The sequence below is a fragment of the Natator depressus genome, chromosome 10, assembly GCF_965152275.1.
Source record: "Natator depressus isolate rNatDep1 chromosome 10, rNatDep2.hap1, whole genome shotgun sequence".
NCBI classification, from domain to species: Eukaryota; Metazoa; Chordata; order Testudines; family Cheloniidae; genus Natator; species Natator depressus.
This window is the reverse complement of record NC_134243.1, coordinates 45,060,721-45,085,973: the sequence shown is the minus strand read 5'-3', so window position 1 is coordinate 45,085,973 and position 25,253 is coordinate 45,060,721. Positions and strand designations below refer to the sequence as shown.

At 54.0% G+C, this 25,253-nt stretch overlaps 1 protein-coding gene across 1 annotated transcript; it reads left to right on the top strand.

Moving 5' to 3' along the window:
- Positions 1-8,971: 8,971 nt before the first annotated feature.
- NMB (neuromedin B) lies at positions 8,972-24,060 on the top strand. The gene is made up of 3 exons (XM_074965957.1): positions 8,972-9,197; positions 15,807-16,018; positions 23,767-24,060. The coding sequence occupies exons 1-3, from the start codon at positions 9,047-9,049 to the stop codon at positions 23,812-23,814; spliced, it is 411 nt and encodes a 136-aa protein (XP_074822058.1). The 5' UTR covers positions 8,972-9,046; the 3' UTR covers positions 23,815-24,060.
- Positions 24,061-25,253: the final 1,193 nt, after the last annotated feature.

Sequence of the window (25,253 nt, the reverse complement as noted above, 5' to 3'; positions counted from 1 at the left end):
GCCACTAGGTGGCACTGTGTGTAACAGACCTTACTGAAACTGCTCAGCAGGCCTGGCAGAGCATTAAAGGATCTAATGCTGAGCACATCTAAGGCATGTAAGGGGGCTCTGGGACCATCCTGATCTGGTCACAGAGGGGATCCAGAATAGTGGCTCTCCAGGAAGCACACCCACCACCACCCCACTCTCCAGTCAGATTAATCTCAGAGGTAGTCGAGGGCATCCAGGACAGTGCAGTGACTTCACCTCTGCTCCCCTCAGCTAGGTGGACTGGGGGGCTTGTGAAATCAGGTTGACTGGGATGAATTATATTCCTATCCTTTGATTCTGTATTAACTGAATCTCACCTTTCCACAATTTAGCCTAGGACTGATATCAGGCTTCCAGCCAATAGTTACCCAGGTCATCCTGCTTGCTCCGTTTGAATATTGGCACCACCTTAGCAGTCTTCGGGAATCTCCCTGGAATTCCAAGATTTATTATAGAAACAATTGAGGGTCCGTATCGGCTCACTTCTTGCCCAGTGAGGAATTGGCCCACGGCAGAAGTCCTGCCCTTCTCCAATGGCTTCACAGGAGGGCCAGTCCTTTCCAAGCTTTGCTCTAAGTGTCCCATTCCCTTCCCCCTTGCCCAAACTGGGATGGGTGTAGGGTGACTATATTTCCCAAAGCAAAAATGGTACACCATGTGGGACTCATTTCAGGTTTCAGAGTAGCAGCCGTGTTGGTCTGTATTCGCAATAAGAACAGGAGTACTTGTGGCTGCTTAGAGACTAACAAATTTATTTGAGCATAAGCTTTCATGGGCTACAGTCCACTTCATCGGATGCATAGAATGGAACATATAGTAAGAAGATATATATATACATACGGAGAATATGAAAAGGTGGAGTAAGAGGCTAATTAATTAAGATGTTCTGTTATCAGCAGGAGAAAAAAACTTTTGTAGTGATACTCAAGATGGCCCATTTAGACAGTTGACAAGAAGGTGTGAGGGTACTTAACATGGGGAAATAGATTCAATATGTGTAATGACCCAGCCACTCCCAGTCTCTATTCAAACCCAAGTTAACGGTATCTAGTTTGCATATTAATTCAAGCTCAGCAGTTTCTCGCTGGAGTCTGTTTTTGAAGCTTTTCTGTTGCAAAATTGCCACCCTTAAATCTGTTACTGAGTGGCCAGAGAGGTTGAAGTGTTCTCCTACCGTACGAGCCCCGCACCGCCCGGGGCTGACTGCCCAAGCCCTGCGCGGGCTGGGGCTGGGGCTGACCGTCCAAGACCTGTGCTGCCCGGGGCTGGAGCTCACCGCCCAAGTCCTATGCCACCGGGGGCAGACAGCCTGAGCCCCGCCACCTGCATAGTCACTTGGCTCCCCCCTCCCCAAATGTTCCTCCATGATGATCAGTGGGCGAGGGCAAAAATGGGCATTTGTCTCTTTTGCTAACAAAGTCGGGATGACCAGGACAGGGCTTAAAAAAGGGACTGTCCCGGCCAAAACAGGACATATGGTCACCCTAAGTGGCAACCCGTACAGCTGGGCTGTGCCCACTGCCACTGTGTGAAAACAGAAAAGTGCCTTCTTGACAAAAACCTCTTAGGTAGGAGGGAGGAGACCACCTTTTCCATCCCTGTCAGAGCCTGCTGCGTTTTTCACGCCTTGTGTGCAATTAAATTGGAGTGAGGATAAACCCATTCCCCCTGCTTAAAATTCCACGGGTGGTCTGGCTGCTCCCTGCCCCCATCAGTGTGACAGCATCTTCCGGCGGGGCGCTTGTTTTCCCCCCAGATAATCTCTCAGAGGCATTCAGCTTCTCTGAGAGCAGCACTTAAATCTTTAAAAAGAACAGGAGGACTTGTGGTACTCCTGTTCTTTTTGCGGCTACAGACTAACATGGCTGCTACTCTGAAACTTAAATCTTTGTCACCTACCTACCTACCTATCTTTGTCACCTACCTTTGGTGCCTACAGTAATTGGCCCTGTGAATGATGGACTCTGGCTTTCTTTGCCCTGCCTGTAATTAGTATCACTTAATCCGGGGCTGAAGCCAGAGTTTGCACATCTGTCCCGTAATCCTTTATATACCCTCCACAACTTCCTCCCCAGTATCTGGCCACCGGTTTTGATTTACACACACAAAACGTGGTTTCCTGGTGGGCACAGGAGAGCTGCAGTCTGAAACCCCACCACAGACAAAACAGGAAATGCGGAGAGGAGTCGACACTTTTCCTCAGGGTGCCACAACCTGACCGTGGCCGCCTGAACCCTCAGGGACATCCCAGCACATTGTCCTTCCCTGTGAGGGGGTGTTCACCCCAGACTAGCCTGGAAAGGGTTAATGTGGCTCAGCTGGGGCTAACAAACTAGATAGATAGACAACCTCTGACTGCAGATGGGGCCCAGCTGAGCAGGCAGGGCTGAGGTAGGTGGAGGGAGGGAGAGCAAGAGCAAGAGCAGACGCAGCCAGGGGGACTGCAGTCACTCTGTGGGCTTATAGAGGGAAAGGAAGGAGGTGACCCAGATGGGGGAATAGAAGCCCTGGGATCCAGGTCCTGCAGGAAGGCTTTACTCAGAAGGCTGGTGGAGCAAAAGCCTGATAGGGTGGAGTAGGAAAAGGCTGAGGGAAATGCCAGTAAGGTTTGGAACAGTACAGACCTTTGCTGCTGATTTGAGAGTCCCTTAGGGGGAACCTGGAGTAGTGGGCAGGCTCGGGTTCCCCTACCAGCTGCTGGAGAAGTGGCACAGTCTGGGCAGTGAATTGGAAGAGTGCCTGAGCCAGTTCCTGTGGAGTGATGTTGGCACCCTGGAAGGGGGAAACCACATAGTGACCTGGGTGGAGGGCCAGGCCACGAAGAGGGAGCACTGTAATTGCTGGGTGCGAGAGGGGCATCAGACTGGGTGGTGCTGTTCCCCCAGATGCAGCCACAAGGAGGTGCCCCAATGGTGAGGAGAACCCCTTGACACTCCCTCAGCCTCCCGCAGCCAGCAGCAAGGAATCCCCACTCAGTGGAGCTGCCTAGATTCTGGCCCAGTGTGGGGCAGTAGGGCTGCTGATGGGGCACAGCGACCATGGCCAGGCTGTGTAGAGAGGGGTAAGGATCTGGCCACCATCCTGCCCATCCACCTACGCCCACTCCCAGCAGCATCCGGATCAAGGCCCATCCTATCCACCAGTCCCACCCTGCCCCACAAACAACCCCTTGACAGCCCTAATCCCTGCTCGACTCTCATTTCCAGCCCTTCCTGTGGCAATCCCCCTTCCATAACCCTCCTGAGATCCCCCTCTGCCCCAGAGATCCTGAGTCATTCCTGGCCAGACCTCCAGATGAGAACCAAGGACCCCATCCCCACGGACACGCCAGTGTTGGGCACCAATCCCACCACTGATCAACAATGAGGCTGCTTCACTGGTTGCGCTCCTGCCCCCAGCATGACAGCTGGGCCCACTCTCAGCTCCATAGCACCTCTGGATACCACAGGGCCATACCCGGCACAAGGTGCCCCATCTCCCCAGGCAGCCCCAAACATGCTGACTGCACCTGCCCGAAGGGGCATCTACACTTTAATCCTGTTTATCCAGCAGCAGCAACACGGCTCAATAACTGTACTAGCTAGTGACTGCAGTATGTCAGGCTCACTGATATTGATAAGTTACTGTGATAGGAATTAATCTTTGATCATGCTGCTTAGTTATTAATTGTCCAGTTGTAGTGATTATTAATTGCCATCTTCATTGTATGTTCTGTTCACTTATTTCCACCAACTCTGCTCCCCTGTGTCCATTCTTTTCACCTTCCTTTTTCACTCCTCCCTCCTTCTGCTTTCCCCTCTATACAATGTAATAATGTTCACACTCTCTTTCCTTGCCCTGCCAGATCCTGTCTCCCTCCCCGTATTGGGCTTCCCTCTTCTCTTCTGCATTTCACAACTGCGCACTAGCCTGCCACGAACTAACTCACTGTGTGGACCCTGCTACCATGCACTAAAATTGACAGGACTATATCAGAGCACACTATGAAATTTTAGCGTGCAGTGGCAGGGTCCACACGGCCGGACAGTACTTGGCAGGTTAGTGCACTGTAGATTGGCACTCTGCCTTGCCCTGTGCTAAGCTGCCACGTAGACAAGCCCTTAGACCATTCAAAGCAGGTCATTTGGAGGGAGCGGGGACTTTATCTCAGACTTTTTATTGTCTACCTCAGACCCTGATCTGACACAGCAATTTCAGGGCAACCTGCTTACATGCATGCATTTTGGAACACTTTGAAAAGTAAAATCAGGCTGTTTGGGAGGGGCTGTCTCTTGGGGAAGCCCCTCACCCCAAAGCCTCAAATGTGTTCCCCAAACTGTATGCCAGGTCCACAACAGGCATGCCAACTTTAAAGCCCATCTGAATGTGCCTGTGAAGTTAAGAGCACTGAAAAAAGGTCTTGTAACTGACAAGTTTCTAGCCTGATTGTGCACTAGATTTCTGGGTTGCATCAGTCTGGGGCACCACTTTACAGAAACAGAAAGAAATTTTAACAACTTGTAAAATCTTGCATTGTGCAGCTGGCTCTTGCTGGCGTTCAGGAGCTTGGAGGAAGCCCAGTGTGATGTCAGTTTCAGGCAGACCCTGCCTATATATATTTTTTTTCCTTAACAGCAGGTAATAAACCATCATACAAGCTAACAAATTTTAGAATGAGGGGGGCTGAATCTCAGGACCCCTGGGACCAGATGATTCCAACTTTGCACTCACTAACTTTATGCTTGCCCTGATGTGACAAAGCAATCTATCTATGCATGTGCATTCTAGAACACTGTGAGAAATTGCCTCTTAAACAGACCGCTCTGCTCGTCTGTCACAATGAACATCACTAGCAAAAGGCTCCTCTTCTTCTTCTCTTCTCTTTGTTACCCTTCCTGGCACTCTGCAAAGTAGCCATCCAGTCTAGATGAACCTGGTGAGAGTTTAGTACTGTCGCTGTAACTCTGCAATGATTAACTGGGACGGATCTCACCAATACAACAATAGAGCAGAACAGGGTGAAGGGGAGGTTGGGGAATAGCAGAAGGGTGAAGAAAGCAATGCCATGATGAGGGGGTGGAGAGAGAGACACAGAGAGAAATATAGCAAGAAGAAAAAGAAAAGATGCCTTTGCAGTGCAAACAGGGAGGAATTACCCTGCACAAGCCCTGCATGCCTATGTTGAAGAGCAAGAGGGAGAAGCTAGTGTCAGTTATAAAATCCGTGGATAAAGTCCAGTCATTTTCCCAGGGGTAGAATGGGCTCTGTCTTTTGTCAGCCCTGCTTGGCAGAGCTTCCAGGTCACTGAGGTTACCATGCTTATCCTCCACCTGTGATGCAGTAGGAACTTTCCATTGCTGCAGGTTCATTTGCTTCATCGGTGTAACCGTGCCTCTGTGGGTCACAACTGAGAATGCCAAAATAAGGACAAACTGCTGAGAAATAGGGCAGATACACCCCGAGACTGGTGGCTAATCCCCCATAAGATACCCCAAACCAGCAATGAAAGTAAACTTCTGTTTCACCACAGTGGCTAACAAGAAGTCATAAAGGCAGTTTCCTCAGGCATTCCAGTTCTTGTATTACCACCGAAAACACTGGCTTTAAAGGTGAGTGGTTCTTTACAACCAGTCTCATCAAATAAAAGGTTTTTCTGAGCCCAAAGGACCAGCCACACACCCAGGTCAATATATAACTTAGATCTTACCCCAAAATCACACTGATGCCAATCCTTTAGTATCTAAAGGTTTATTCATAAAAAGAAAGAAAGAAAGGTGAGAGTTAAAATTGGTTAAATGGAATCAATTACATACAGTAATTGCAAAGTTCTTGGTTCAGGCTTGTAGCAGTGATGGAATAAACAGCTGGCTTAAGTCAAGTTTCTGACTGCTTCCAAACCTTTGGAAGGTCCTCAGTCCATTGGTTAAAATGCTCCCATTAGTATAAGTCCACATTCCAAAGGCTGGAGCAGGATAGAGGCAAAATGGAGGAGTTTCCAGGGCCTTTTATATCCTCTGCCATGTGGAGGGAAACCCATTGTTCTTACTGAGGAAAATTACAGCAACAAGATGGAGTTTGGAGTCACATGGGCAAGTCATATGTCCATGCATTTTGCCTAGTCATTGCAGGAAGCCATTACCTATGCTCCAGACAGCATGTTTACATGACAGTCCACTCAGTGTAGATGGACATCACCCAAGGTCCATTGTGAGTTAAGTGTCCTTTTGATGGGCCACTCAATTTGAATAGTCCCTCCAAGATGTGCCGGCTAACTACCTTGTTAGTTACCCCAGGAGCAAATATTTGAAATACAGGTATAGAGTCAATACTCATAATTTCAAATACAAAACTGATACATGCATACAGATAGCATAAGCATAACCAGCAAATCATAACCTTTTTAAAGACACCTCACTTGACAACTGTTGTACAAGATTTGTTGCAAATATATAACAGTGGTTGCAACAATGATCTATATGGTCATATTTTAATCAGATAGCGTCACAATCGGGAACCAGTCCTTCCCATGGTGATGGGAGGAGAGAGCCCCAGGAGGCTGGTATCTGACTCCCACCATTCATCAGACCCTCTAATTGGGGCAGTATGGATGTGGTCCTGTTAGACTAGATGGGACAGGAGATGACAGGAGGAGGATAAGCACAGAGAGCTGGGCTGAGCCAACCCACTGCCCTCCTGGCAATGTGGATTGTAGATCTCGTCCCTGTATTTCATCACTAGTTCTAGGCTGGCTGCTGTGTCAGACCAGAGAAGGGAGTACGGCTGAGGCTGAGACGTGTCAGAGTTGTAACTCCTGCCGGGCCGAGTCAGGGCACAAAGCCCACACTGTAGCCACTGCCAGGCGTGGTGTCATTCTAGAATCTATTTTCCGAATAGCTCCTTGAAGGGTCACAGTGCGTCTTTATCACAAGGGGGGCCCAGTACTGTAGCTCCCCTCCACGGGTGTCCCTGCAAGTGCTGCGGGACTTCTGTCCCTGGGTGCCTGGGAGAATGCCGGGTGCACCACGGTCCTGGAGGCAAGCACTGTAGTGCTCCAAGCGCCAGGCTCCCCAGGCTGTAGCCCACAGCGAGTTCCTCTAGTCAGTCGCACACTAGAGAGGATTTCTCTACAAGGGGTGCCAGAAACCAAAAGCTGCAAGTTCCCTTGGCACGATGTCTAGAAGATTAAATCCAGTGCAGCACCTAGGGGCTGTCCAGTCTGGTCCAGGCGCAAAAACGGTAACAAGGTTCCTGTGTGACCTCTCTGCATCGACCTCCTACCTGCTGGCCAGAGCCCCGTGTCCTCCTGCTGCAGCTGAGAACGATAGTGCCCTTCTAGGCTTCCCATCTTGACCAGGAGGGCCCAGGGAGAGCCTGTGGGTAGCAGTCACCCACTCTGATCCCAGAGATATCAGGATACTGCTGGTACCAGCAGCCCAGAGCCATCCACTGACTCAATAGGGGACATAGCTGAGCCCTGCCAAGTCTCCTGGCCTAAGGCAAATGGTACTGATGAAATGCCATTTGCATATACCAAAGCTGAAGCCCTCTGCACAGGAACAGAATCTAGGGACAAGTCTAAATGTAATCTGGGGAAAGTAAAGCAAGCCCCATCTCATGCCTTTGAAAGGTTCCTCAACATCTACTGCCAGTCCCACCACCAGCTCTGCGCAGTCTTCTAAAGCTGCCATCCGGTTTACTAGTTTGAGAATACTGCCTGTCCCCGATCTCTGTTGCACCAATCCCACCCGCTTACCAGGGATGGCGATGGGGGAATGGTTCCAGAGTGTTGCCCAGAACTGGAGGGGTGATGGTTAAGAATAGGGGACAGTACCTTGTGTAATGGGGTGGGGGGCGCTCCTCAGCCTCTACGTGTCTGAGCTCAGAGCATTTCACAGCACAGGAGGGGCTGCTCCTTCCTCATCAAAGTCACCCAACATAGGTGGCAATTCACTGGGAAAACTCGCTGAGAGCCTGTCCTGCTGGGTGCCAAGGCTCATGCTTTGGAGAACCTCTTATTCAAGTTCCCGGGGAAACGGGTGGGCCCTGACCATGATCCCATGACTCCCTGAAGAGAGAAGGAAACAACCTGGCCATGCTGGCAGGGTGAGAGCCAGAAATGGGCAGCAGGGGGGGAGGGGGGGATTTGACATGTAAAGGACTCAAACATTTTCCAGTTGTGCTTTTGCACCTCCAGAGGATCTATGGACAGCTCCCCGGCTCTGCTGCCCCCTGAGCTGTCTGTTCCTCCAGCTGGATGCCTAGTTTGTCAGTGAGGGGTTGCAGGGCACTGGGGGAGCAGGATGCCATTCCAGCCCAGATCTCTGAAGCACCTCTGCCCATGGTGGGACATTTTCCACAGACTGCAGGGTGCTTTGGGGCAGACCCTGGGGGGCTCTTTTTGGCGAGCCAGTTTGTGTTTGATAAAACCCGGCCTGAGCTTTGTGTGGGAGTGAAGCCTACTGCTTGGAGGGCCTGGCCGTGTGCCGCTGCCAGGGGCAGCAGGATCTGCACCCCGACTTCCCTGTGTGTCCTGTTTGGGGCGCTGCACAGAAGGTGCCCTGGGCCCATAGGTGTTAGAACTAAGGGTACTGGGGGTGCAGCCGCACCCCCTGGCTTGAAGTGGTTTCCATTTCCATCAGCTACAGAGTTTACAGTTTGGTTCAACAGCTCCCAGCACCCAACCCTACACATTGTTCCAGCACCACTGTGTGGGCGCAGGTTCTTTGGCTGAAGGGCCCCCTGGCCCGGGTTGGCCGGAACACGTGGCGGGATCCTCCGGGCCAGGGGCAGGCAGCTGGGCGCTGAGTCACCCCCTCCAGTCCCGCTCCCGGCCCTAGGCGTGGCCCGGGCAGGGGTGGGGTTGGGCGCCCCCCGCCGCCGCCGCCGTCGCCGTGCGCAAGGCGAGGGCTGCGGCTGCTCCCGGCCAGTCTCCGCCCCGCGGTGGGAGGCTTTAAATGGAGCAGCCCGGGAAGCCAGAGGCGACTAGCCCGGAGCACGAGTCGCCGCCGCCGCTTCCCCCGGAGCCCGGCGGGGAGCCATGGGCGCGCTGCCCGCCAGCCGGCTCCTGGGCTGCCTGCTGCTCCTCTCCTTCCTCTCGGCCGCCCCCGCCGACCGGCCGGACTTCGCCGAGCCGCCGGACCGAGCGGCCAGGATCAAAGTCAACCCCCGCGGCAACCTCTGGGCCACAGGTACCGTCCGCTGCCCCGCCCGGGCGCCGCTCCCCGCCCGCGCCGGCGCCTCCCGGCGGGGCGCCCCTGGGAAGCCGCCCGCGGCTTGGGCGATCGAAGGGGCTTTCCCGGATCCCGGCGGGGTCGGGCAGAGCAGCCCGGGGGTTCCGGGGGCAGACGGCCCCGCTCCCCTCCCGGTTGCAGGCCGGCCATCGGGCGAAGCCACCCCTAGTCCGAGCCCGGGGGAGAGGGGAGCCGGGCCGAGGGGTGGAGGGTGTCAGCGGACCCCCAGAGCCAGCGGGCCGGGACCGGGGCGAGCTTGTCTGCGGCGAACCCCGCGCCGGTGTGGCCGGACAGGCAATGAGGGAGAGCCTTGGGCGGGGGCAGGTGAGCAGCCCAGCCCCAGCGGGGGACCCCCATGGCTCCAGCCCCGGTGCTGGGCGGGACAGGGGACTGGAGCTGCCCAGGAACAAGGCTGGGCTGGGTGGGAAGAGCGGCTGAGAGCTGCCCCGAGGAGGGCCGGCCTGCGGGGCAGGGCTCCATTCCTGTCTCCGGAGAGCGCACCTGGGCAAAGCGTCTTGTGGTGGGGCCCTGGGTAACACGCCAAGGTGGGGCGCACGCCAACATACCAGAGCCGCTTCGGAGACTCTCCGGAGTGCCGCTGGCAGGAGCAGTGCGAGGGACTTGGCTGTGGGGGCTGGGAGCTGGCACCCCTCGGAGGCAGAGTCGAGCAGCAGGTGAGCCGACCTCCGCGACAGGGCTCAGTCCACACCGTGTCTACGCCTGCCCTTCGGCTGGGTGATGGGGCGTGCTTTGCTTTGCATGGGCTGGCGGGGTCCTAGCTGAGGTTAATTCGCTGCAGTGCCTTCCCAGCAAAGGAACCCGCACTTCTGGGCCAGGGACTCTCTGGCCTGGAGAACTCCAAGGGCAAATGGGCCAAGGCCCAACGAGGTTCTGCCAAACTACTCGCTGCAGCTTGTCGGGGACCCCTGGTGCCAGGGAGGGCTGCCAGGAATTGGCGCATTTACCTGCAGAAATGTCTGAGTACCTCTGCGGCCAGAAATCAACAGCCAGAAGAAACCTAAAGCAAGAGAACAGGAGAGTGGGTGAGGAAGGGGGGGAGAAAGGAGCATGGGGCAGGGCTTAGCCAGGGGCCATTGTGCCTCCTGCAATAGGGAGACATTTCAAACACTCTCAGCTCCTCAAAACAGACGCACATTTTAAAAGCATAGGATTAGCCCTCCCCTGAAGTCATCTACACCATTAAAATCCCCCCCTCCCCCCCAAAAGAGATCCAAAAATAAGAGACCCAGCCATTTGGAGCCTATTTTGTGCAGGTCAGAAGTAGCCTCTCCTTCGCATCCTCCTCTGTGTGATGTGGGGGTGGAGAAGAGTGAAAGGCAGGATTGAGAGAAGGCTCCTGAGGTTTCTGGAGCTGGGCTGGAGAGCAAGAGGTGGGCACAAGTCAGGAGGAGAAGTGGGCAGATGCCGCCTGTCCGTCACCGCACAATGCCCACGCCCTTCCATTGCCCAGCATGGGCTGCCCCAACACGCTGTGCTGGCAGCTCCAGAGCACTGGCGCGCACTGCCTTGTTGCACACGTAGTGCTGAAAATGCTGGCCAGTCACAGTCTCGGGGGTAATAACTTGTGAGAGTCCCTGGGGCAAACTGGAAAAGTAACAGCGGTGCTATTAATCTTAATTCAGATACAGGAGCAGGTTGTGGCACTCGACTGATCTGAGGGTTTGTCTAGCCTGCAAGAAGAGGTTTGGACTTCAGGTCTCTGGGTGGCAGCTTGGGCTCTCAAGCCCACCTGACCCCCTGTGTCCGAGCTTGGGGGCTAGCATGAGCAGCTGTCAGAGCCACCCTATCCACACGGCTATTCTTAGCACACTAGCTGGAGCCCCACTAGCAGGAGTCTGTCTGCTTGAGCTGGGGGACTCGCTCCCAGATGCAATGTAAATGCTCTTTTAGAAAAAGGAAAAGGAGTACTTGTGGCACCTTAGAGACTAACAATTTACTCCTTTTCTTTTTGCGAATACAGATGAACACGGCTGCTACTCTGAAACCTACTCTTTTAGAGTTTCACTTGTGCTGCTAACCCAAATTAAAAGCCAAGTTTGTGTCTTCCCTGCTGTTTTAACCCAAGTTACCAATGTACCATTTTTGCAGTATAGACACATCCTAAATGGGAGAGACCACCTCCACAGAACTCCATCCACACACCTGCCCCCAGTGGAGTGACAACACATTCAACCAATGAAATGTCCAAAACATAATCCCAGAGGGGAAGGGTGGGAACATAGATAGATGATCAGCAGAACAACTGTCCTTGATCAACCAGAATGATTCTGGTGCCTGGACAATATTCCCTAGCTACTATTAGCTGATTGTCCCTTTTGTGGGTGCATGGCAAGGTGGATTGTTCCAAATCTCTATAGCAGAGAGATGGCACCCACAATCTCAGACACAGGCAGCAAATTCCTCTGGCAGATTCTGCCTCGTGTTTAGTATTGTGCTGTGGAGGCACCAAGGTCTACACTGAGCCAAATACTGGGAGATTAGACTGAGGATTTCAGAATGTCAGATGCAATCGGATATTAGAGAGACAAGGTGGTGGTGGGGGGAATATCTTTTATGGACCAACTTCTGTTGGTGAGAGACAAGCTATTGTGCTACACAGAGCTCTTCTTTGGGTCTGGGAAAGGTACCAGTGTTGTAGCGGTGTTCATCCCAGGATATCTGAGCAAACCTTTCCCAGACCGAGGAAGAGCTCTGCATGGTTTGGAAGCTTGTCTCTCTCACCAACTGAAGTTGGTCCAATAAAAGATATTACCTCCCGCACCTTGTCTCTCTAATATCCTGGGACTGAAATGGCCAGAACTAATTGCATGTAATAAAATATTGGTATTGTAAAATGCAAAGCAGAGCGCCTGTCCATTATTTTAAGGCAAAGCAGAGAGAAAGCAGAAATACCTTCCAGATTGGCACTGCTCTGAGATAGAGGAAACCAAATCTATTTCTCAGCTACTCATCTGCATGTTCAAAATCTAGTCTGGCACCTTGGGTACCACTGTGAAACTTGTCTGAATAGTGCTGCCTGAAGGGGAGTGAGCAAGCGAAAAGGTGGGTGTGTGGGAGAAAACTGCTGTGAAGCTTCCCGCAGACGAGAAGCCGAGAATGGGGCTGGAGGACAGAGCTGAGGGGTCACTTTAATCTGCTTGGCTAGGAGAGAAGCAAGGGAGCCCCTGGAGAACCAGCTCAACTAGTTGCTGGAGTTGCCCTCCAGTAACCCCCCTCGGTGTGGCTTGCTGTGGAGCGAACCCCCAAACGACGTCCCTATCTCAGAATGGCAATGCCGGCTCCGTCCCAGGGCAATGCTCATCCTAGTTAAGGATGCAGCTACTGTAACCCTGGGCACTGTGTGCCGGGGACCCTGCTAGTTGGGGGCAGGTTGGTAGCACGAGAGAATCCACTCGCCAGGCAGCAATGAATCCAGAATGTGTCCCCTCTGCGCTGCTGCTGCTCTGCCACCAGAGGGCTCCTTTCCCAGCCGGCAGAGGGAGAGGGACAGATCGCTCCATGCCCAGAGCAGAGGCTTCCAGAAAAGGAACAAATTCCCTTACGAACCCAGACCCAAGTGTGGTCTGACTCCTCAGTCTGTGCCCTGGGGCTGCTTCCCCTCAGCCGGTCTCTTGCCATGGGAGGTGTGAAGGGCTTATAGGCTGCCCCTCTTCCTCCTTGCCTGTCTGAAGCCAGGGAGGGGGGAGCCGGAAAGGCTGTGTGCAGCCTGCAGGAGCCCTCCCCAAATGAGAACTGCAGCGCTTTCCCCTGCTCGTGCTCCCTGCCCAGGTTTTCAAGCCCCCTGAGAGATGTCTCAGCACCTTTGTCTCCCTGTTATAGACCAGGCCCGGATCCCCCAGGGAAGCCCAGCACACAACCATATGTTGTGGAATCAGAATCTGCTGCCGGAAGCCCCCATGGCGTTAACCACTGGCACAGCATGCACTGGCTATTCAAGCTCCCATTTGTGGGGCCTTGTAATAACAGGCTCAGAATGAAGAGGGCCCCGGTGCTGAGCACTAAGGATCTGCCCCTGCCCCTGTGCTGTTTGTGCCCTGAAGGGGTTTATGAAATGCTTGTTATCCACTAGGGTGATGAATCTGCTAGGCAGGAACAGCCCTTCCCATCAAGCTATGACCAACCCCCAGGGCAGACATGTGGGTCCGTTCTGGGCAGAACCTGTGGGGAAGCAGCAGAGAGGACGGTGCCAATGAGACACTCCTCTGACTTATCGCGGCCTGGAAACCTGCAAACTCCTCCTTGCTTCCAGCAGAGGCTGGGCTGGAGAGGCACCGGGCGGAGAGGCACTGGCCCTCTGGTGACTCAGATTCCAAGGCCAGAAGGGACCGTTCTGATTATTTTGCCTGACCTCCTGCACAGCACAGGCCAGAGACTTGCTCTACAATAATCTCTAGAGCACATCTCAGAAAACCACCCAGTCTTGAATCAAAAGGCTGGGGAGCTTAAGAGCTGTGTCCGAAGGGCTGAGAGCCAGGCTGGGAAGCAGCCTGTCACTGGCAGGGGGGCTAGTGGTAGCCATGGCGGTGGATCCCAGGGGCAGCTTGCAAGCGGGGGTCCACATGGATGAGTCTGAATGAGACTACAGGTGCTGGCCAAGGAGTCTGTAGGCCAGTGCATGGCTGCCTCTGGGAGAGGCCTGGAGCAGATACCCTGGCACAAGATTTGACTTTCATATCCCTGTACTGAGCTGCCCTGGGGCTGGGCTGGGATTTGTTGTGGGTTGTGTTTATCATCTGTAGTTTGCAACTTACAGCCATTGTGCCAGGGTCATTGCAGGATTTATTTCTGGCAGCTCAAGTTCAGCCCCCTTTGTTACTCGTTGGACTCCGAGGGTACATCTTCACTGCAAGTGCTACGGCAGCTACGCCACTGGAGTGCCGCCACTTCCTGCAGTGACCGTTAATCCATCCCCTCGGAACCTGGGTGGAGGGAAGAATTCTTCCGTTGGCCATGTTGCAGAGAGCGTGACGTTTTTCACAGCCCTGAGCGAGGCCAACCGAAGTTCTAGGTGTAGACCAGGTCTGTGAGTGTTTATGGGAACTCATTGAGGGCTAGATCCTGAAGGGTCTGCTGCTTGGAGAGCCTGACTCCAAGCATATGCTACAGAACACCTGGGGGCTGGTGTCCCACTGCTCTCCTAGTCACACTGTGCACTGGGTCCGGTTACAGCTCAGGGTGAGCCTGACTGGGAAAACAGGCTATGATTTTGCAAGTGCACTGTCCATGCAACTTATAGCCCTTAAATTTCTAACTACTGATTTGCATGCACAATCAGGTAGTTAGCACTGATGGCTATAAAACAGAGGTGGGCAAACTATGGCCCATGGGCTGCATCTGGCCCACCAGCCATTTTAATCAGGCCCTCAAGTTCCCACTGGGGTCTGGCCCCGCTCTAGCCAGGGAGCAGGGTTGGGGGGCTACTCTGCACGGCTCCCAGAAGCAACAGCATGCCCTCCCCCTCTTCCCCCTGGCTCCAGCTTCTACACACTGGGGCAACCTGGGGCTCTGCTTCACACGCTGCCCCTGCAGCTCCCATTGGCCAGGAACCGTGACCAATGGGAGCTTCAGGGGCGGTGCGCAGCAGAGCCACCTGGCCACACCTCTGCATAGGAGCTGGAGTGGGGACATGTCACTGTTTCTGGGAGCTGCTTGAGGTAAGCGCTGCCCAGACTCTGCACCTCTGAGCCACTCCCCGTGCCCCTGCCCCAGCCCCAATCCCCCTCCTGCTCTCCAACCCCCTCGATCCCAGCCCAGAGCATCATCCTAGAGCCCGCAACACCCCCCCGCATGCATCCCTGCCCCCGCTACCCCAGCCTGTAGCCCCCTCCTGCACCCTGAACTCCTTTCTGGCTCCATGCCAGAGCCCACACCCCCAGCCAGAGCCCTCAACCCCCCGCACCCCTGCACTCTGTCTCGTCTGCACAAGTGTCGTCTTGGCTGCCTTTCTCTGAACAGCTAAGCTAGCTCGTAGGTTGTTAGTTGGGTGGTTATTAAAGGTGAGCTGCCAAGATGTTTTTAGGGCTCTGGGAATCATCACTCTGGCTCAGATAGGGGGCCCTCTAGCCTGGTCTCCAGTCTCTGATGGGGCCAGCAGCAGCTGCTTCCATGGAAGGCATAAGACCCATGCAGCGATGGATCTCTGGCCCCTAGGGAAAGCTCCCTTCAAACATCCATAGTTACTGGTCTTGAAAGCAAAACTTGTGGTTATTTCTGCTACTTACTGTGACAACTCTGGATAGTTGTCACCCAGAGTTTCTAGGATTTCAAGAGGAACAAAGCATGTGGCCATTGTCATGTTCTTTTGCTAGCTCCCCCTCAGTTCCGCCTCCTTCAGCTAGAGGTGGGTTTCTGCTACAGTATCTTGCTTCTGAAAAATTCCAGTGCCACAGCAGCCACTGCTATATTGCAGATTTCAAAGGCTGCTTGGCGCTAGGGAGCTGTGACACTTTTGCATCCAGTCCCTCTGCCAGAGCTTGAAATCTTCCCCGCCCCCGCAACCATCTTGCCCATTCCCTGTTCTAATACACGTGCCCAATGTCATTTCAGGTCATTTCATGGGGAAGAAGAGCATTGCGGCCTCCCTGCTTCTGGAGTCTCCAGGAGATGCTGCAGCAAACTCCATCCCAATGGCCTTCAGCCCAACTCTCCGAGCTGTCTTGAAGGACATGAAAGAGCTGCTTACCAGAGAGCTCCTGAAAATCCTCTTGCAAGAGAGACTAATAGATGAGAACCAAGGAAGATCTGATCTTCACAACCAGGTGACTACTGAGCAATGTGGTGGAGAGAGAGAGACCTGAGTGAGAGGCTGCAGGAGAGTGCAGCGAGGAGCAGCACAGGGCCAAATCATCCTCCCCCCCCGGGGTAGCCAGAGGAGGGGGCCAAGGAGCCCCCCAAGGCTGGGCTGGGACAGTTTCCCTCACATCTGGGCTAAGGAGCCCACATAGGAGGCTAACCCCAGAGATCCAGAGGGAAGGAAACTCCTGTTTCCCAAGGGAGGCTATGCCTCTATTGACCCTGCCGCCTCTATTGACCCTGCCACCTCCATTGGAGCCAAGCTTGGGCAGGGCTCAGTGGGAGTAAAAGCTGAAGCAGTGTTAACTCTGGCTTGGCAATGCTAATACCAGAAGCTGGGCTCCTGCTCCAGTCCCTCATGCCTCTGCCACCAAACCCCTGTGGGGCACTGACCCTGCAGAGTGCCAGTGGGCCCGGCACAGTGTGGCTAGGATAAATGCTGGAGCTGGAGCTTCTTCGCCCTCCACAGCCCATGGGCAGATGCCCAGGATCTCTGTCCCCTCAGCTCATGGAGCAGTGGGGGTGGTCTGAGCCATAGCTTTTAGAAGGGAAAAGTCTGTAGTCACTTAGTCCTTGCCACCGCAGGGCTGATCCTTTCAGCATCCTCTGGAGTGGTTAGCAGTGACTGACATGCCAGGCGGGCGGAGCTGTAGGAGAGATCTGGCCTCTCTGCGTGCTCCATACAGTTCCACACCGAGTGGCCTGTGTTTGTGGCAACTGTCCGGCCAGCCCCGGGGGGACAGAATGCGCTGTGAATGGCTGAGGTGGAGTGAGAGGAGCTACAGAGACTCAGCCTGGGAAGGAAGCTGGTTCCAGGCTGGGAACGGGTGTCCTGATCATTCCTTGATGGCTAGTGCCCAGTGCTCCCCCCACAGCTCCTCAGCAGCTGGCACACATGCCCCAGCCCCTCTCCTGGGCCGGGTGTCTCTTCTGGGAGCTGCAATGACTGGAAGATGGGATGGGGCTAAGCTGGCTGCTGGCAAGTCACATGAGTGGCTCTCCCAGCTAGCTGGGGGCGTGCCTTGAGTCTCCCCCGTTGTGTGCCAGCCCCGGCCACCTTGGCCACTATAGCCAGCCAAGTGAAGGAAGATGGGGAGAAGCGAGGTGGTTCCAGCTGCTCCCTGGTGGCTGGGCCGATCCCAAGCACTGCAGCTACTGTTCTAGCTGCTCCGGGTCCTACTCTTGCCTCCAGGAGATATTTTGGGACAAAAAACATTGGGGGTGGAAACATGCATCAGCCCCCCTCAGTATTTCTGGTGTGGGGGCACTAGCCCCCTGGTTCTGCTGCCCCTGCCCAGCTCCCGGTCCTGAGCTGTCACCCCCAATGGGTCCTTTCTGAAACCTGCCTTTCTTTCTCTGGGTCCATCACTGCACTACAGTGGGTGAAAATAATCCAAACAATTATTTAAAAGGGACAAAAATTCTGGTAGGTCAAAGTGATACTAGTCAGGCCAGCCAATGGTTTACTGGACTCAGGAATGCAGTGCAGGCACACAGCCTGGCCGATTAAAAACAGTAAAAAGACTTACCCAGTTTTATTCTCTCAGAATTAGGTTACATTCTCATTGCAGGAAGCAAAGGGAATCCTATGGTCATTCTAAGGCAAATTATCTGCACTGGAGCTCTGTGTGGTGTGGCACAACCAAATGCATTCAGAGACTAATCAACCCCATTTAGGTAGCATCTTACTCCTGCTCGTTGCTCTTGATGAGGAGCTCAAAGACTGAACAAAGTCCTGTCTCTTTCCTGAAGAGTGATGCAAACTACCAGCTGCTAATTTACTGATTTGTGCTGGTCGGTCTGCTGGGTTGCTCTGAGTCCGTCTCTCTGAGAAATAGTCTCACCTGAACCGATTGCTAGCCACCCTTCACAATGTGCTGGATCCTGCTAATGGCCAAACTGCCTGATTGGCCCTGGCCCAAATACATGGCAATGCAGAGAGGCTCAAGCCCTCCTTTAATGCCCCTGTGCATGCTGCACTGGCCATCGGGGGTCAGTACGAAGGGGCTTCACCATCTCCGACCCTTTGGGTGCTGTATGCCCCAGGGGACAAAACTAGGGAGCAATCCTTGTACTTCCAAGAGCATAGGGACTGCAGCTGTAGCTGGCCCTTCTGTAGGGTGCACAAGGTTTGGGGGAAGGCTTCTTGTGCCTGCAAACGCCTTGCCTTCACTGGGAGAAAAGGGATGTTTTTAGCATGCATCAGGTAACATGTTAAAACCTTCGTGTAAACGGGACATGCTGTATTTTAACTCGTGAGCTAGGTGGGGTCAACCACGGGGGGCTCAACATAAGGTTTACCACGACCAGCTAATGTGTTAAAAGCGCCCCTTTTCTCCTAGCATAGATGTGGCCTGCCCTAAATCAACCACCTGCTCTTCCTCCCACGCTCATTTCCTTTTGTGTAACAGATGAACTCCCTTTCACAGCACTTATCCCATTCAGCCTCACCCCTGCCTGTCTGTAGAGCTGCCTGTGGTAGGGGGTTGTCTCCAATGGGCTCCTTGCCTTGGAGCTGGAACAGCGCTGCGTCTCCTGGGAGACAGCAGAGTTCCCTCAGGGCTCCTGGAGAGGTGAGGCTGTTCTCTTGGGAAGGGGCTGGGGAAGACAGACATGGCTGATGTAGACTCCTGGGTACCGCAGAGGCTGGGTACTGCTTGCAGCTGTGGATCAGCGCTAGGAACTCTTTGAAGCTGGGTGATCTGCTCGCACTGACGCATGTTCTGCTGGAGCTGCTGAGCACAGGAACGGTCTCTGGCCTGGTCTGGACTAGAGAATTGAACCAGTGGCAAATGAGCTGGTGGAGAGCCTTGGTGTCAGCACACACCAGCTATTGTGTGCACAGGCCACTGGGCACCTATCCCATGCAGCCCAGCACAGCTCCTGGGAGCAGTGCCTTCTAGGATACTTTGGAATTTGCCTATGGGAATTGTGGGTGAAAAGGCCCAGCTCCATAATCTGGGGGATTCCCCTGTGTAGCTCCTGTGTAGCCCTTTGGCACAGGTACCTTTTCCTAGACCTTTTCTGAACTTGGAGGCCAGCGTGAATGCTTGAAGGAGAGGCTTCTGCTCGAGGCTTTCAAGGGCAGGCTGAGGTATCTGTGGTGAGAGAGTGGGGGATGTGCCAGCTGAGAGCCAGAGCCCGAAGCAAGCAGCTCCCAGATTTCATCCTGCAGTGGTTCCACGCCCAGCACTGTCCAGGTGGAGGGCTGCATGCTGCAGGGCCCAGAGCTTGAGCACGGACTGATGAGACCAAGTTCTGGAGATGGGGGAGCAGTGGCAGCAAAACTTCAGGGTGAGGGAGGAGGCTTTTTTTGTGCCCTGTGACTGCCATGTGGAGCACGAGGCTGGGGGCTGCTATCGCCGGGGGAAAGAGAGTGGGGGGCTGCAACCGGGCAGCGGAGGCTGTGGTTGTGGGTGGAGGGCGTGGGGAAGATCTGACCCATGGCAGGAGAGGGTCAGCAGGCAGGGGAGTCATGTGGAGCTCTGGTAAGATCTGGTGCAGTAACAGGTGGGGGACGGGGGTGGGATTTGATGAGGGGTGTGAGGTGATCATGGCCATGGGGAAGGAAGATGATCCTAGCAGCTGCACTTTGTCTGGATGGATAAAACAGGTCCAGGTGCACACTCAGCAGGTGCATGTAGGAGATTGCCAGCAGGAGGGAGCTGGCTGAGCCACGCTGACTGTCTATTGCAGCAATGATCCGATCTGCCTGCTGCAAGTCTGAGCATGTGCTCCAGCGAGGTGAACAAACTGCCAATGCTCAGTGGCGAGCCAGGGCCGCTTGCCCTGCTTACAAGGGGGAATGTTTGGCATGGAGTAGGGCTGTGCGTCTGATCAAGAGTGGACTGTCACCGCCTCACCCCCTTGGTTCAGACCAATGGGTTCCAATAGGTGCAGCTGGCACAGTGTGAACAGCTGGGGCGATTAGCCCATCACTTCCCAGTTCCTGTAACTGTTGAGCTCCTGCTCTGCTCAGTATGTCAGGGCTGGCTCTGGATTTGCAGGCTTTCTGGAGGGCATTCTCTGCAGCCTATTTTGGCCTTCCCAGTTCTTTTGCCTTCGTTTGCACAGGCACAGATTCAGTGCACAGTTCCTCCTAGGGGTCAGTGAGCTCTTTAACTCTTGGCTAGTTTCCGTTTAGCTCCCTGGGGTGGAGGTGCCAGCCCTGGATGCTCCCTCATGGTGTGCCCCAGCACTGCATTAGATCTGCCTCGGTGCTCCTAAGGGTTATGGCTGGGGCTCAGCCTCTGGCCCAGGCCCTGCGAGCGTTCAACCCCTTCCAGGTTGGGGGGTGGGGGGGTGGCAGAGTCCCCAAGTCAAAGTGCAAGAGACTCTTTGGCTCCACTGGGCACAGCTTTCAGCCTCTTCCTTTCAGGTGAACCCCAGCTACCAGGGCTGCCTTAACCTCCACCCCATGGCGCCAGGTAACTAGTCACGTGCACACTGCTGCCAGGCCTACCCTCAGTCAGCTCCTGGCCTCACCCAGGCTTCTTGCACGACCTGGGAACGGCCTGTACCCTCTCCTTCCCTGGCCCTCTCCGGCTGAGCTGGTTCTCCCCTTCCCACTGCCCTCCCCAAGCCTGCGAGCGCTGGCAAGTGACATGGGGCAGGGCTCATGCAGCCTGCAGGGGCTCCATAACTGTGAGGGGTTCACACGCCTCTCGTGCTTCCCGGTCGAATTTCTACCCCTCTCGGCACTCTGCCTCTTGCTGGCAAATAGTTATGGCCTCATCCCAGCACTTCCCTTGGATGTGGCCAACTGTCCCTGCTGCCCCCTGTTATTGCAAGGTGATACTGAGGGATTCTACTTAACCTGCCCGAATTCGCTTAAATTGCCCCTTCCCAGCTGGCTGCCCCTCCCCCGCAGTCTCAATACCTCCCTTTGTGTGTGCCCGCCCCCCATTCCTCCTATGAATGGGGGATGGGAGTTAGTTCTGTAGGTGGTTGTAGGGAGCATCCTATTTCTCATTGCCTCTCCCCCCATGCAATGGGAACCAAGGGCTTGTCTACACACTGTTACTAGAGCAGCAGAGGGTACGTGGACCGAGGCCTGGCACATTACATACAGCTTGCCACACACCGTGACTGGCCAGGGACACCCAACTGCAGGCACTGAAAGTTCCCTCAACAGGAGCACGATTCACTGCCTGTCGATAGGTCTTCTGCACTTCACACAGCTACTGTCATGTGCAGGAACCACCTGGGCCCAGTGGGGTCCAAATAATGGTGTTACTCACTGTGTGTAATGTGCCAGGCCCAGGTCTGTGCTCCCGCTGCTGCTCTAGCAGGGTGCTGGTGGCCTTTGAACCATATACCACAGTGAGGACCACTGGAGGGCTCACACCCTATTTAAAGGGATAGTCCCCAGTTCCTATGCACTGCAGGGATTCTTTGGCTGACAGCACCAAGAGGAGCCTCTCCAGGGCCATGCACATGGCATCCTTGGTGGAAGTGCCTAGGCTCTGGAACTCTGCCATGGGAGATAAGGAAAGGCGACAAGACTCAGGCTACTAAGGATGAAACTGATGCTCCTCCCCCTCAGTATCGGCCTGATGACATTTCTTCTGGAGAGGGGATAATCACACTCACTGTAGGGGTGTAAGTGACCGAGGGCAGGAGAATGGCAGTAGTGAACATAAATCACATCCATCTAACTATGGAAATTCCATACACAAAACTTTGTGTAACAGGGCATAAGGGTGCGGGAGTATGGTGGCCCTGTGTGCACCCTGAAATGCAAAGACTCCTGTTAGCTGACCCCCAACACGCACGCAACACAATTCCACGGCCAGTGACAGCCTCACAGGAAATGTCGTTCTACCTCCGACTGGTAAGGAAGCCGCTGCACACGGCACAATGAGTCTCCACACTATGATGCCCAAGCTGGGGCTTCCTTGTCAACGTCACACAAATGGCACCCACTTGAGGGAAGGCTTAGAACTGCCTATGCACAGTGGTAATGATGTATAGGCAAATGGTAGGGGCATGGAAAAACTTCCATACTACAAGAGAGGGGAAGGATTGGGACTGTTTACTTGAGAGGGGACAAGGAAGAGGGGCTAACAGCAAGTGACTGGTAGAGAGATCACACGCTGCTATTCACCCTGCCTCATTATAGAAGAACAAGGGCTCGTTCAGTGAAATTGAAAGGCAGACATTTAAAATTGGTTAATCCTTTTTTCACATAGTCCACAAGATGCCATTGAGGCCAAGAGAGTAGCAGGATTCACAAAAGGCCTGAGCATTTCTGTGGATAATGAAAATATCCTGAATTACAACAGTAAGGACTGAACATAAAAAACCAAGTGCCTGGTTCTGTGCTGCACTCCGGTCCCTTCGTGTTGCTTTGGTGGCATAAAGAGCCTGTGAAGCAACCAGATCTGACCAGCCTTACCATGGGGGGAGCTCTCAGCTGTAGCAAATCTGCTGTATCCAGCTCCTAAAACTGCTCCCTGCCTGGTATAGGGGGTGTGTCAGGAGGAGGGGAGTGCTGGCACACTCCAGTATGCTGCAGCTGGCAGACAGACCCTTGGACCCATGGCCAAGTGAGGTAAGTTAGACTGGAACAACCTAGGAGCTGCTCTGTCAGGGCTGGTGCAGATGCACCATGAACTGTAACCAGCTTCCTGTTGCCTTTTTTTCTCTCCTATGCTGGGCGGATCTCAGTGCAGGAGAGAGTCTGGGCCCAACCATCTTAGCAGGGATCCACTTACTTCAGGGCTTGAGGTACCTCCAACTCCAGGGGACTCAAGGGAAGCAGTTCCTGGGGCAGATCATCCCACGTTTGCTTACTCCATGGGCTGGCATCTTCCTGAGAAGGTGCTGGTCCATCAGGATGCTGGGCTAGCAGGGCCCCATGTCCATTCTGAGCCGACAGTTCCTGTGTTCCCATAAAGCTGTGTTGAAATAATGGGCTTGTATCCGACGGGCATGTTAGACTGGCACGTTAGACGGGCAGGTGAAGTATTCTCAGCAGTGATAATAGAGACACTGCAAAGCTCTGGGTAGGTCCTGGCTATTCATGACCAGCAGGGAGGCATTGCTGGCTTGGTGGTGGAGAGCCAGAGATGCAGGCAGGCAGCAAGCTTTGCAAAATGCTGTACGTACATCTGTACCATTGTAAAAACTCCCTCTGGGTTTGTTTTCACCTTGTCCCCAGTCCCCGTGCGATGTGATTGGCCTCCCTGTCAGTTACTGGGCAGTCCGTGCCTGGCCAATCCTAGCTCTAGGCTTTTCCTATGCCAGCTGTCTCTGAAATCCGACCCATGCGTCTGCCATCACGTCATGGCAGGATATTCTATCAGTGTGAAAGTCACTCCTAACGTGGGAGCCCAAGTCACAGTGACATCTGGGTGGGTTGGGGAGATGGAATCCATCCCCCAGCCTGGATCCGCAGAGCAGCCCCCCTGCATCTCTAGCCTATGGGCTGCAATGCTGGCCACAGTCACACTGCCCCATTTGTGAGTTGGGGCCAATGGATCTGTGAAAACTCTTCTTTCCTGGCACATCCCGACCAGCCCCTCAACGCTCTTGTGCTGCCTGGGATTGGGATATGCTGGCACAGGAACCCTCCATGGGGTGCAGTGGCATCTGTACAGCTGCCCCTGTAGAGGGCTTAGGGGACTGCCGGGGACTCATGCTGCCCGTAGCCCTGGGTGAGTTATACCTGGCAGCTGTAGCGCGGGGACCCATACTGTTGCTCTCATTTCAGGAGACAGGATTGGTAATGAAGGCGCTGGAGAAATACCTTTCAAACTGAAGAAGGGACGAAGGTGCTGTGTACATAGACTACCGAGTCCAGCATCAGGAAGGCCTGGCTGGTTTGTAGTAAACACCGGGGAATGTTTGAATTATGGTTCTGTGGAGCTACATCACCCTTATAATTTAGTATTACTGTAATATTGTGAATATTGACCATCTGTATGAAGAAAGCCCCAAAGCCCTGACTGTATATTTCCCTTGCGTTTTCTGCATTACTGCTGAGGTCAAAGAGCCCTTGTGAATAAAACCAACTCTTTGCATAGCACGTGCGAGCGCTTCCTTTGCAGTCAGCACAGGCCAGCGTTTAGGGAGCGGGGTGATTTGTTTCTTGGGAGCCTGAGTCTGCTATGCACAGTGCGACTGATGGGCAGGGTGGGATGCAGCAGAGGGGGGGTTGTAGCTGAATGTGTGAGGGCTGAGAGAGTCTTACTGAATGTTGCAGGGAGGCTGCCGCAGAGGGTGGGAGTGAGGGGCTCAGTGAATGTGGCTGAGGGGATGGAGCAGGCACGGGTGTGTTTGCTGCAGGCTGTGGTGAAGGCCGTACAGCAGAGGAGCGATGAGCTGTGAGGATATATGGGGATGGGGTTTCCCAGGAGTTGTGTGTTTGGGGCTGATGCATGTGGCATGTATTCCACCTCCCTGGGGGCACAGCCGCCCCAGACAGCTGCCCTCCCAGAAATCATTCCTCAGGGATCTCCATGATCCCTTCTCTGAGCAACCCACTCCCAAGAACCCCGCTCCTAAATATCCCACCCCCAGGCCGCTGATCCCTGGGCCCTTAAGACACTGGTATCTTCCCTCACTCAGGCCCTGCTACCAGCCTGCTTATTTGTCCCCTTCAACTGAGTGTTGGGAGCCACTATAGCTGGCACAGAACAGCAGTCATGAGTGAAAGAAGAAAACACCCCTCTGGGGCAGCATTCAGAAAAAGAAAGAAAGCAAAGGAAGCTTTTCTATCTAAGTAGGAAGGAGCTCTCCTGAGATACATAGACACAAATGTTCATGATGAGCCTTCCAGCCTCAGTGAGGATGTGAGTGGTGAGGAGATGCCTGATCTTCCAGTTAGTCAGAGTGCAGGTGACCTGGCAGCTACTGCAGCATCCGTATCTCCATCTCAAATGGATGTAACCATGCACATTCCTGAAGAAAAGTGTAGATCAGAGAAGAGTGTAGTGGAGGCGCAAGAAACAGCAGCTGCTGAGTTTAGTTCCTTAAGTCTAGACGATCCAGGACTGTGGACTTGAGCAGTAGGCTGAGGGACTTCCTTGTACTTCATGGGCCACAGCAAGTGAAAAACTTCATGTTCCCCAAAATAGAAGTTTCCATCCAACACATTACTGGTGTGAAATCCCCAATGGTGACAAAGTGGAGAGGCCATGGCTTATATACTCAAAACCCCAGAATGCTGCATACTGTTTTTGTTGCAAACTCTTCCAG